This window comes from Cottoperca gobio, chromosome 7 (assembly GCF_900634415.1).
Source record: "Cottoperca gobio chromosome 7, fCotGob3.1, whole genome shotgun sequence".
NCBI lineage: Eukaryota > Metazoa > Chordata > Actinopteri > Perciformes > Bovichtidae > Cottoperca > Cottoperca gobio.
The window spans coordinates 661,894-674,716 of NC_041361.1; the positions used below are offsets into that span (position 1 = coordinate 661,894).

General features: G+C 39.7%; 1 protein-coding gene across 5 annotated transcripts in view; it reads left to right on the forward strand.

The window, feature by feature from the left end:
* Positions 1-12,823, forward strand: part of itpr3 (inositol 1,4,5-trisphosphate receptor, type 3) — a 74,462-nt gene that overhangs the window by 42,337 nt on the left and 19,302 nt on the right. For 4 of the 5 annotated variants that reach the window (XM_029435131.1, XM_029435134.1, XM_029435135.1 and 1 more), the window contains 13 exons: positions 143-324; positions 3,732-3,880; positions 3,974-4,082; positions 4,380-4,473; positions 6,364-6,539; positions 6,624-6,783; positions 7,531-7,730; positions 8,155-8,355; positions 8,449-8,559; positions 9,218-9,313; positions 9,468-9,569; positions 10,278-10,361; positions 10,449-10,559. In XM_029435131.1, coding sequence (XP_029290991.1) covers positions 143-324; positions 3,732-3,880; positions 3,974-4,082; positions 4,380-4,473; positions 6,364-6,539; positions 6,624-6,783; positions 7,531-7,730; positions 8,155-8,355; positions 8,449-8,559; positions 9,218-9,313; positions 9,468-9,569; positions 10,278-10,361; positions 10,449-10,559 — 1,775 coding nt within the window. The remainder of the gene's footprint in view (positions 1-142; positions 325-3,731; positions 3,881-3,973; positions 4,083-4,379; positions 4,474-6,363; positions 6,540-6,623; positions 6,784-7,530; positions 7,731-8,154; positions 8,356-8,448; positions 8,560-9,217; positions 9,314-9,467; positions 9,570-10,277; positions 10,362-10,448; positions 10,560-12,823) is intronic. The other variant, XM_029435132.1, reaches the window with a different exon arrangement.

The window sequence follows — 12,823 nt, forward strand, 5'->3', positions numbered from 1 at the left end:
TGTACTTTTACTTAAGTATACGATCGGAATACTTTCCCACCAACATAGATTTGATTATCTGTTTTTGTAGCTCACAGAAACAGATTATTCCCTCTCTGACTCTTTTGTTATTGATGACTGAATATTTGTTCTTCTTCTTCAGCGAAGAGTCGTTCCATCGGTCTTCCTCTGGACCTGGAGGCTCAGATCAGCTCCATGTTGTCCAGTTCTGCTCTCAACTCTCTGTCCCGCTCCAACCCCAACTACAAATCCTCCTCCCGCTCCTCCAGACCCATCGCTACCAGCAACCCCTGGGACTACAAGAACATCATCGAGAAACTGCAGGTACACAAGGATTTACCTGAAAATACAGCATGAAGAAAACTCAGAAACAAGATCTGACTGATAAAAGATGGTCGTATTAATATTATTATTTTTATATTTATAAATATATATATAGATACAATGGCGGGCCGTGCATTTCACACCTAGGCCTTCAGTGATGTCTTACACAGTCCTACCTGAATTATTCCACCTCTTAATACCATCATTATGATGCCATGGCTCTAGAAACTATACATTTAGACAGAAACTCAGTATAACCGGGCGTTGCATCACCTTAACATAGTCAAGTACAACAGAGTTATATTAATATTTCCGCATTTACAATTAAGAGTGTTAAACTACCAGCTTTAAGATCGCTAGGATACTGTCAAAACTTAAAAATAAAAGGCGCTTTTAAAGGATTAGTCTACAAAATTTTATTATGTCCACTAATAGTATCTGAGCTTTAACAAGTGTGTTCACTAAACAGCGCATTGTCGCACCTAAAGCAGTTTCATTTAAGACACGTGACGATAAAGAATAAAGACACATAAACTATTCACTGAAAATAAAATAAAACAAACAAATAATTTGCATTTGTTCATGAGGATATATTTGCGACAGTGGTGAAAGTGTATTTCTAGCCTTGAATGTCCACTTTGATAAAGGTTAAACCAAATCTACACAAATTAGCTCGTTTAAAGTCAGTTGCTAGCTCTGCCTAGCTCTGCATAGCTCTGCCTCTCAATAGTGCGTATCCAATCAAAAGAGGTGGACGTGCTGACGTTATCGTACGCCTGCTAGCTGGCCCCGATGTCGCCAACTCGAAATCTGATTGGTTAACGCCACAGTTTTGTGTCTGTTCACTTTAAGCTACAGGCGCCCGCACTGTTGCTTCTGAAGGCCTCAGGGCAGATCTCTTGGACCCTGGCAACACATCATGGCTGAAATATGATTGGATAAAAACTCTAACATAAAGGCCAGACCTCCAAATCTCCATCTGAGGCTGGAAGCAGCGCAACCAAGAGGAAAGCTATGAAATGAAGAGAATAGACTATGTGGAATAATTTAATGCATATTTGTGAAAAAAATAAAATCAAAATAAAATTTATATTCTGATGATGTTTAGGCCAGCAGAGAAGGCCTTGCTGGCCCTGACGGCCCGCCACTGTATAGACATAATATTTATATCTAGCCTGAATATCACAGATATGTTTTTCTTTTTAAACCAGGAAAGCCTCATTGAGATTAAAAATCTCTTTTACAAGATAGACAAAGAACTCAAAATATAACAAGTCAAAATTAAACAAAAAGAAAAACATGAATACAAATTCTAAAACAATTTGATAAAAGATTTCATCCTCGAAATATGGGGACGTGGAACGTCACCTCTCTGTGGGGGAAGGAGCCGGAACTAGTGCGGGAGTGTACCAGTTGGATCTGGTGGGGCTTACCTCTACGCACAGTCTTGGCTCTGGAACCGTACTCCTGGATAGGGGTTAGACTCTATTCTTCTCCGGAGTTGCCCAAGGTGTGAGGCGTCGGGCAGGTGTGGGGATACTCACAAGTCCCCGGCTGAGCCCCGCTACGTTGTAGTTCACCCCGGTGGACGAGAGGGTCGCCTCCCTACGCCTTCGGGTTTTGGGGGCTAAAACTCCTACTGTTGTTTGTGCCTATGCCCCAAACCGCAGTTTGGAGTATTCGGCCTTCTTGGAGACACTACATGGAGCCCTGCAGGGGGCTCCAGTAGGGTACTCCGTAGTCTTGCTGGGAGACTTCAACGTGCACGTGGGAAATGATGGAGACACCTGATAAATAACGTTTGGATACATTATAATCGTGAGGCGTGATTGGGAGGAACAGCCTCCCTGATCTAAACCTGAACCGTCGTTTTTTGTTGTACTTCTGTGCTAGTCATGGAATGGCCATAACGAACACCATGTTCGAACATAAGGATTCTCATAAGTGTACGTGGTACCAGAGTAGCCTAGGTCAATGATCGATTTTGTGACCGTATCATCTGATCTGAGGTCGCATGTTTTGGAGCTGTCAACTGATCACCTTCTGGTGGTGAGTTGGATCAAGGGGTGGGGGAAGACTCTGAACAGACCTGGTAAGCCCAAACGGGTAGTGCAGTTGAACTGGGAACGTCTGGAGGAAGCCCCTGTCCGGGAGATCTTCAACTCATACCTCCAGTGGAGCTTTTCAGACATCCCTGTGGAGGTTGGGGGCATTGAATCCTGAGTGGGCGATATTCAAAACCTCTATTGCTGAAGCTGCGGTGATGAGCTGTGGTCTCAAGGTCTTAGGTGCCTCAAGGGGCGGTAACCCTCGAACACCGGGTTATGTTATCCGGGAGGACTCCGTAAACAAAGCAACGGGTGTGGGAGAAGTTCGGTGAAGCTATGGAGAAGGACTTTCAGTCAGTGCTTCTGGAAAACCGTCCGGAACCTCAGGAGGGGAAAGCGGGGAACCATCCAAGCTGTGTACAGCAAGGGTGGGACCCTGCTGACTTCGACTGGGAAGGTTATCGGGCGGTGGAAGGAGCACTTTGAGGAACTTCTGAATCCGACTAACACACCCTCTATGGTAGTGGCAGAGTTGGAAGCTGATGGGGGACCATCGTCAATTTCTCTGATGGAGGTCACTGAGGTAGTCAAACAACTCCACAGTGCAAAGGGGTTGATGAGACCCGTCCAGAAATGCTGAAGGCTTTGGGTGTGAGGGTCTTGGTTGACACGCCTCTTCAACATTGCGTGGAAGTCTTGGACAGTGCCTAGGGGGTGGCAGACCAGGGTGTTCAAAAAGGGGGACCAGAGAGTATGTGCCAACTACAGGGGTATCACACTTCTCAGCCTCCCTGGTAAAGTCTACTCCAAGGTGCTGGAAAGGAGGGTTCGGCCGATACTCAGCAGTAAGTCGGACTTGTTCCCAGTGGATGTTGGCCTCCGCCAGGGCTGCGCTTTATCACCAATCCTGTTTGTGATTTTCATGGATAGGATATCGAGGCGTAGTCGTGGAGGAGAGGGGTTACAGTTCGGTGGCCTGAGGATCCCATCGCTGCTCTTTGCAGATGATGTGGTCCTGATGGCGTCATCTGTCTGTGACCTTCAGCAGTTACTGGATCGGTTTGCAGCTGAGTGTGAAGCGGTTGGGATGAGGATAAGCGGTAGACGATGGATGGATGGACATTTAATTTTCACCACAATGAAATCAGCCCTAATATGTTTGTAATCTAAGGCCCTGTCAGTTACAGACCTCTAGTTCTAATGTGTGTGTGTGTGTGTGTGTGTGTGTGTGTGTGTGTGTGTGTGTGTGTGTGTGTGTGTGTGTGTGTGTGTGTGTGTGTGTGTGTGTGTGTGTGTGTGTGTGTGTGTGTGTGTGTGTGTGTGTGTGTGTGTGTGTGTGTGTGTGTGTGTGTTCCTCAGGACATCATCAACACTCTGGAGGAGCGTCTGAAGCCGCTGGTGAATGCCGAGCTATCTGTGTTGGTGGACGTCCTCCACCAGCCGGAGCTGCTGTTTCTGGAGGGAACTGACGCCCGACAGCGCTGCGAGTCCGGAGGATTCATCTCCAAGTACGTCCAAGTTCTCTGAGTCCAAAATACTGCAGCATTTACACACAGAGGGATGATGGGACAGTGTGTGTGTGTGTGTGTGTGTGTGTTTAGGCTGATCCAGCACACCAAAGCGTTGATGTGTGCAGAGGAGAAGTTGTGCATCAAAGTTCTGAGAACTCTGCAGGAGATGCTGATCAGGACTCTGGACTTTGATGAAAAGGTCAGTGAAGCAAAACACTCACTCACTAATTATTTCCTTGACCCCTGTGACTCGAACTTTACCCTAATACCTATATCTTACTCACACCACTATTTCCATACATTGCATTTGTTTTTATATAAATGTATTTAATTGTTATCACTGTGCACATATTTTCACCACAACTGTCTCATTGTTCTACAAACAGAAATATATGGTATTATAATAAGTAATTACAATAAGATGTGCCATAACAGTGGGGTTTAAAAATGTGAGCTACTGGCTGTTTGTAAGGACGGTTACGTCATGTTGTTTCAGGGAATCTCACTGCGGAAGGTTTTGCTGCAGAACTACTTGTTTCCAAGCAAGAAGAACAACCCGAAGACCGACCTGGCTGAGCTCGGAGCTTCAGGTACGCTGCTTCACACTGAGACATCTTCTCTCAGAGTTCTGGATACACACAGCAGCCATTTTAAAGTTTACATTTCAATTTAAGGAGACCAAACAGGAGAGTAGCACACCAGATGTCTCATCTCACTAAAGGCTGTAAAATGCACTAATTCAGAGTTATTTTCATTTCATGCATTTAAGCATTTAATGTGAACGTGCTGAGGCCGAGCGGCTGGGAGGCGGGTTTAAGGAAACGTGGCTCTGCGTGCTCTATGAACCTGTAGATGTGTAAGATCTGCGTTATTTTATACTCTGAAGTTGGACGATTTAGGCTTCATGCCCCACTGAGCAACTATGATAAGAGTGAACGAGGTCCCGCCGCCAACGCTGTCTCCTGTTCTCTTAATACGTCCATGGTCAGACCACTCCTTGGAGAGAAGTGTTATGAAGCAGCAGTATTTATCTGCTAACATTTATCTATGACCGGTCAGTTTATACCACACGGCGATTGAGTTACGAGTTCGGAGTGTTGTTGCAAAGAGAAGAAAATATCTGAGAATAGGTCATACAGGCCTCGACCTTACATTATGTAAAATAGGTGAGCACGCTGTAGCCAATCAGAAACAGTCGAGCATGTGTCAATAAATAAGACACAGCAGTATGACTTCCTCAGGCCGACATTAAGACGTTTTTAAAAGAAACTAATTGAGCTACAGAATCTATTTCTTTATCCTCCTACATGATATGTTGTTCCGCTCCAGTCCAGTAGGTGGCGGTAATGTACCTCTCAACTCTCAACCGCCAATAAACTCTAAGAAAGAAGGAAAAAGCTCACACATGTGGAAGCTGCTTTTGTTTGCAACAAAAAGAACAAATGAAGTTGAACTCTGTTGGTAAAATGAAGTCTGAAGCTAAAGATGGTGGAGGTTTCTCTAATGACTAATGACAGCTGGAAACATGAAGTTCAATCTTAGTCTGTGTTTGTGGTACAGGAAGTGTTTTCTTGTACATTTGATTTGATTTGACTTTGTTATCACATACAGAGCAACATTTAACCAAACAATAAAACTAATATTACATATTTCACATCAGACATTACAAATAAGATCCATTTAATTGCTCTCTTTTCCATGCAGAGCTGCACAAACATGTAACCGACTGAGGAACAAAAGCTGATATTCTTCGCGTAAAATATAAAAGGGTTCTGATAATAAAACCAGCCACAGACGACAGTCTTTTAAAATGTTTTACTTTTTAAACGTTTAACATCTGTACCGTGCACTGATTCAACTCTGTATTACAGGTTGGAACAACTATAAGAGGATCTGTTTATCTCCTAAGAAAGTAAATGTTGTACCTACAGATATAATCTTTAAGTGCACTTAAATATAAAGCAGCGTCCACAGAGATAAATATTTACAGGACGAAACAATCTGTGTGTTATGGACAGAAACTGGTGGAAGACACAAAATGATTTCTTGTCTTCTTTGGATTCATTTTAAGTGAATTGTTTTCACGTCACTCCCCTGATCTTTACATGAAACGTTTTTGTAAACAGTTTTAAATCAGATTTATTTTCTCAATATATTTTTATAAATATGTATTTTATTAAGTAGAGTTCGGCTATGTTGCTTCCATAACACATCTTCTTTTAGACTAATGGAAATAAAACATCCAAAATCCACATTTAGGTTTTCATTATACTGACGTTGTCTATTTGTGTCTGCAGATTTCTAAAGTTAGTGTTACGTAATGCTTCATTTGCATATTTAAACATCACATTTCAGAAAACTTGTAATAAAAGCATAATTTTCTTAATGTAAGTAATGAACTGGGGAAGTTTCATGGTGATATCTATGAGTTGAAAATGTTGACCCTGTTCACCTATAGTCTCCTCTTATCTGTGTGTCAGGTGTGGAGCAGGAGCGCGACTGGGTGGCTGTGGCTGCGGTTCAGTGTCGTCTGGACAGAGAAGGAGGAACGAAGCTGTTCACTGATCTGGTGATGAGCAGCAAGAACGACAAGATCTTCCAGGAGAGCATCCAACTGGCCATCTGTCTGCTGGAGGGAGGAAACACTGAGATACAAGTAGGTACCCTGTGATACAACCCCAGAGAAAAATCCAGCGCTGAAATAAATAGCCTTCCACAACGTTCTGTGGTTCTCCTGCAGAACTCCTTCTACAAACTGATGATGGGCGACAACAAGTCAGAGAAGTTCTTCAAGGTTCTTCATGACAGAATGAAAGAAGCTCAGACGGATATAAAAGCAACAGTGTCCGTTAATGTTGGAGAGATGACGCACAAGGCCAACGAGAAGGAGCTGGAGAACGGTGAGGTTCATTTATGTTATTTTGTATTTTTTTTTTTACTTTCCTCAAAATATCAAAACTGTATTATTTATATATACATATATATATATATAAATATATACATATAAATATATATATAAATATATATAAATATAAATATATATATATAATAAATAAATATATATATTTATATATATATAAATATATATTTACATATATTTAATAAATATATTTATATATATTTAATATAAATATATATTTATATATTTAATATAAATATATATTTATATATATATATTTAATAAATATATATTTATATATATTTAATAAATATATATTTATATATATTTAATAAATATATTTATATATATATATATATATATATATATATATATATATATATATATATTTATATGTATATATCCTTTATTAATATATATATATATATATATATATATATATATTTATATTAACGAAAGTTTATTAGATTGAAGTATTTTTGTTCTTTTTCTATCTTCAGAATTAGTTTTCCCAGTTGTGAATGAGAAGATATTATTATAGATAAGATGGATATCTATAAAAGGCCTTGAGGACATATTATATTATATATATATATATATATATATATATATATATATATATATATATATATATATATATATATATATATATATATATATATATATATATATATATATATATATATATATATATATATATAATAATAATATGAGTTTCCCCTTCGTACACGTGGCTTTGCAACATCAGTACTTCCTGGTACAGTAGGTCACCCGCTGTTGGTCCAGAGTCAGTCCATCGCCCCGGCAGCGTGCGCCCCCGCCCTGCCAGTTCAGCCAGCAGCAGAGCAGAGGGAGCTGGAGATGGAGATGGGACCAGCTGTGACCATCATGAAGCCGATCCTGAGGTTCCTCCAGCTGCTGTGTGAGAACCACAACCACGACCTGCAGGTCGGTTTCTGCTGACTGAACAATAATAATAATAAACCAGCGTGGAACAAGTCTGTCTGCGTTAAACTCAAACTCAGATGTTCAGTGTGGACATGGTTAGACTAGCTTAGCATAAAGAGCTCGTCCACAGTTAAATACCAACATCTCTGATCAACACGTTTTATCTTGTTTGTAAAACGGCTTTTAGTGATTGTTTTGTTAAAATAATTTATCTTTCAGGCTCATAACTTCATTTTGAGTTTTATTTTGTGTTTGCGTAAAACAAAAGCGTCTGAATGTTGCAGGAGAGTTAAAGCGACAGTTGTTCGACAAGAAATAATTCCTTCCTGTAAACTCACTTAAAGTGTGAAGCAGTTGGAGTGAAGATGAATTTGGTCGATAATGTCTGAAATACTGTTTTGATTTTGCATGTGTGTGTTTCCAGAACTTCTTGCGTTGCCAGAACAATAAAACCAACTACAACTTGGTGTGTGAGACTCTTCAGTTCCTGGACATCATGTGTGGAAGCACCACCGGAGGCCTGGGACTGCTGGGCCTCTACATCAACGAATTAAACGTCCACCTGATCACTCAGACCCTAGAGACACTCACCGAGTACTGCCAGGGCCCCTGCCAGGAGAACCAGGTATGATGCATCACTGGTACAGAGTTAGAGAAGCAGGTAGACTCAACGTGAACTCAGACACTGTGTGTGTGTGTGTGTCTGTGTTTGTTGCAGACTTGCATCGTGACCCACGAGTCCAACGGCATCGACATCATCACAGCTCTGATCCTGAATGACATCAGTCCTCTGTGTCGATATAGGATGGAGATGGTGCTCCAGCTGAAGGTACGGCATTTTGGCCGTCGCCATCTTGTTTCTTTTTTTTAATGAGAAGTGACCATATTTGGACCAGAGGCTGGAGCAGTGTGGTGCAAGTTCACACTTCACAAGAGTTGATTTAAAGTTCAGTTCACAATTAAAATGTTGAACTAAGTTCACGTTAATTTGTACCGTTTTTGAAGCGTGGACGGATGCGATGGCTTTTAATTGGTCTCAAAACCCGCACACATAAACACCAGGCTCATGCACGTGAAACGAGCGCACAGAGCAGCGGGCGGAGAAGTCTCCTCCTGCTCTGAAGGATCACCGACAGTGTCTAGTGTCCCGTCATGAAGTGAAATCACACTGTGAAAGGGTCAAAGTTCAGACCGGACAGCACCATGGTAGCAACCTGTCAATCACAAGGTCGCCCCGCCCTAAAGCATATCCTGCTTTATCGTCTCTTTTACTGTAAATGATGACGATAAGTTACTAAATGAACATCTTGCTTTATCAAAGAAGACTAGATTGAGACCAATCTTTTTTAATTAAATATTTAATAATAATTTAATAATCTGTCTGTTCTTCGACCTGATGGGCCGTGTGCGACCTGTATAAGACACTACAGGTCTGCACTAAATCCCTTTGTCATGGTAACAGCTTTTGTTTTTTACCCGGTTGCCAGGACAACGCCTCCAAGCTGCTGTTGGCTCTGATGGAGAGTCGTCATGACAGCGAGAACGCAGAGAGGATCCTCTTCAACCTCCGACCACGAGAGCTGGTCAGATTCTTTTTCACAGAATTTGATTCAAAACTGTTGTTACTGACCTGTGTTCAAATAGTGTGTGTGTGTGTGTGTGTGTGTGTGTGTGTGTGTGTGTGTGTGTGTGTGTGTGTGTGTGTGTGTGTGTGTGTGTGTGTGTGTGTGTGTGCAGGTGGAGGTGATAAAGAAAGCTTACCAGCAGGACAGTGAGTGTGAGGAGGTGGAGGTTTCTCCCCGTGAGGTTGGACACAACATCTACATCCTGGCTCAGCAGGTGACTAAACACAAACTTCTCATTGGCTGCCTGGATCCCACTGTCCTCTCAGTCAGAGGGTCCGCACCATCACTACGGCGGCGAGAGTGCCGTGTACGCCTGCCTCCACCCAACGGCTTATACAAACACAACACACCCATCGTAGTAAATTACTATTATTATAGAGCACATTCTCCCCAAATATTAAATCATCAAAGATTCAAAGGCTTTATTGTCGTATGCACAAGAAATAATTCATTGTTGGCAATGAAAATGCAACATACAGTATACTTTAGACATAAAATTAAATACAGTAATAATAGTGCAAGAGACATAATGGTGCAAGAAAAACAGAATGTAAAATACTGTAGAGTGGCATTAAATACTGTATTATTATATAAATATGTGGAATAACCGGTTTTGTGTACTATAAACATATGTAAGTAGGAGTACAATATATAATGCTATTGCAATTTAATGAGAAACTACCATAAACTATACTTAACATAAAGCAGAGCAGCCTGCAAGTGATTCCTGAGATCACTTGTTCTCTGTGACGTTGTTATCTGGTCACAATTAACGACACAATAAAGTTTGATGGCTCTGACTGATTCCTGCTCCATGTTTGAGGTCACGCTGTTTCCCTCCATTTAAAAGATTTGTTCGTCCCTCGCCGCTCATCATCACACAGATAAGCGTAATTAAGTTTTCTCTCTTGTTTGTTTGCAGCTGGCCAGACACAACAAGGTCCTGCAGAACCTGCTGAAACCTGCAAAGAACAGTAAAGAGGGAGAGGAGGGGATCTCCTCCATGGTGAACTTCAGTCCATCTCCATCCTTCTGACGTCGTGTTGAAGCAGAAGCTCACATTATGATGCTGTCTGTGTTTCTCTGTCTGCAGTTGAACCTGAACAACCGTCCTCTGTCCCAGATGTTGAAGTCCACAGCTCCAGCTGTTGTAGTGGAGCAGGACCCACTGGAGTACTACGACCAGCTCACGTCACAGATAGAGGTACTGAGACTAATACTGCTGAAACTAATACTAATACTGCTGATACTAATACTAATACTGCTGATACTAATACTGCTGATACTACTACTGCTGATACTAATACTGCTGAAACTACTACTAATACTGCTGATACTAATACTAATACTGCTGATACTACTACGAATACTGCTGATACTAATACTAATACTGCTGATACTAATACTGCTGATACTAATACTAATACTGCTGATACTAATACTGCTGATACTACTACTAATACTGCTGATACTAATACTAATACTGCTGATACTAATACTGCTGATACTAATACTAATACTGCTGATACTAATACTGCTGATACTACTACGAATACTGCTGATACTAATACTGCTGATACTAATACTAATACTGCTGATACTAATACTAATACTGCTGATACTAATACTGCTGATACTACTACGAATACTGCTGATACTAATACTGCTGATACTACTACGAATACTGCTGATACTAATACTAATACTGCTGATACTAATACTGCTGATACTAATACTAATACTGCTGATACTAATACTGCTGATACTACTACGAATACTGCTGATACTAATACTGCTGATACTAATACTAATACTGCTGATACTAATACTAATACTGCTGATACTAATACTGCTGATACTACTACTAATACTGCTGATACTAATACTGCTGAAACTACTACTAATACTGCTGATACTAATACTAATACTGCTGATACTAATACTGCTGATACTAATACTGCTGATACTAATACTGCTGAAACTACTACTAATACTGCTGATACTAATACTGCTGAAACTACTACTAATACTGCTGATTATAATACTGCTGATACTAATACTGCTGAAACTACTACTAATACTGCTGATACTAATACTGCTGAAACTACTACTAATACTGCTGATACAAATACTGCTGATACTAATACTGCTGAAACTACTACTAATACTGCTGATACTAATACTGCTGAAACTACTACTAATACTGCTGATACTAATACTAATACTGCTGATACTAATACTGCTGAAACTACTACTAATACTGCTGATACTAATACTGCTGAAACTACTACTAATACTGCTGATACAAATACTGCTGATACTAATACTGCTGAAACTACTACTAATACTGCTGATACAAATACTGCTGATACTAATACTGCTGAAACTACTACTAATACTGCTGATACAAATACTGCTGATACTAATACTGCTGAAACTACTACTAATACTACTATTACTAATACTGCTAATACTACTATTACTAATACTGCTAATACTATTACTAATACTGCTGATACTACTACTGAAACTACTACTATTACTAATACGGCTAATACTACTACTAATACTGCTGATACTAATACTGCTGATACTAATACTGCTGAAACTACTACTATTACTGCTATTACTGATACTGCTGATACTACTACTAATACTGCTATTACTAATACTGCTAATACTATTAATAATACTGCTGATACTACTACTAATACTACTATTACTAATACTGCTAATACTATTACTAATACTGCTGAAACTACTACTAATACTACTATTACTAATACTGCTAATACTGCTGATACTAATACTACTATTACTAATACTGCTAATTACTATTACTAATACTGCTGATACTAATACTGCTGATACTACTACTAATACTGCTGATACTAATACTGCTGACACTACTACTAATACTACTATTACTAATACTAACTATTACTAATACTGCTAATACTACTATTACTAATACTGCTAATACTACTATTAATACTGCTGATACTACTACTGCTGATACTAATACTGCTGACACTACTACTACTATTACTAATACTACTATTACTAATACTGCTAATACTACTATTACTAATACTGCTAATACTACTATTAATACTGCTGATACTAATACTGCTGATACTACTACTGCTGAAACTACTATTACTAATACTGCTAATACTACTACTAATACTGCTGATACTAATACTGCTGAAACTACTACTAAGACTACTATTACTAATACTGCTAATACTACTATTACTAATACTGCTGATACTAATACTGCTGATCCTTATACTACCATTACTAATACTGCTGATACTAATACTGCTGATACTAATACTACTATTACTAATACTGCTGATACTAATACTGCTGATACTAATACTACTATTACTAATACTGCTGATACTAATACTGGTAATACTACTACTGCTAATACTACTACTACTGTTACTAATACTGCTGATA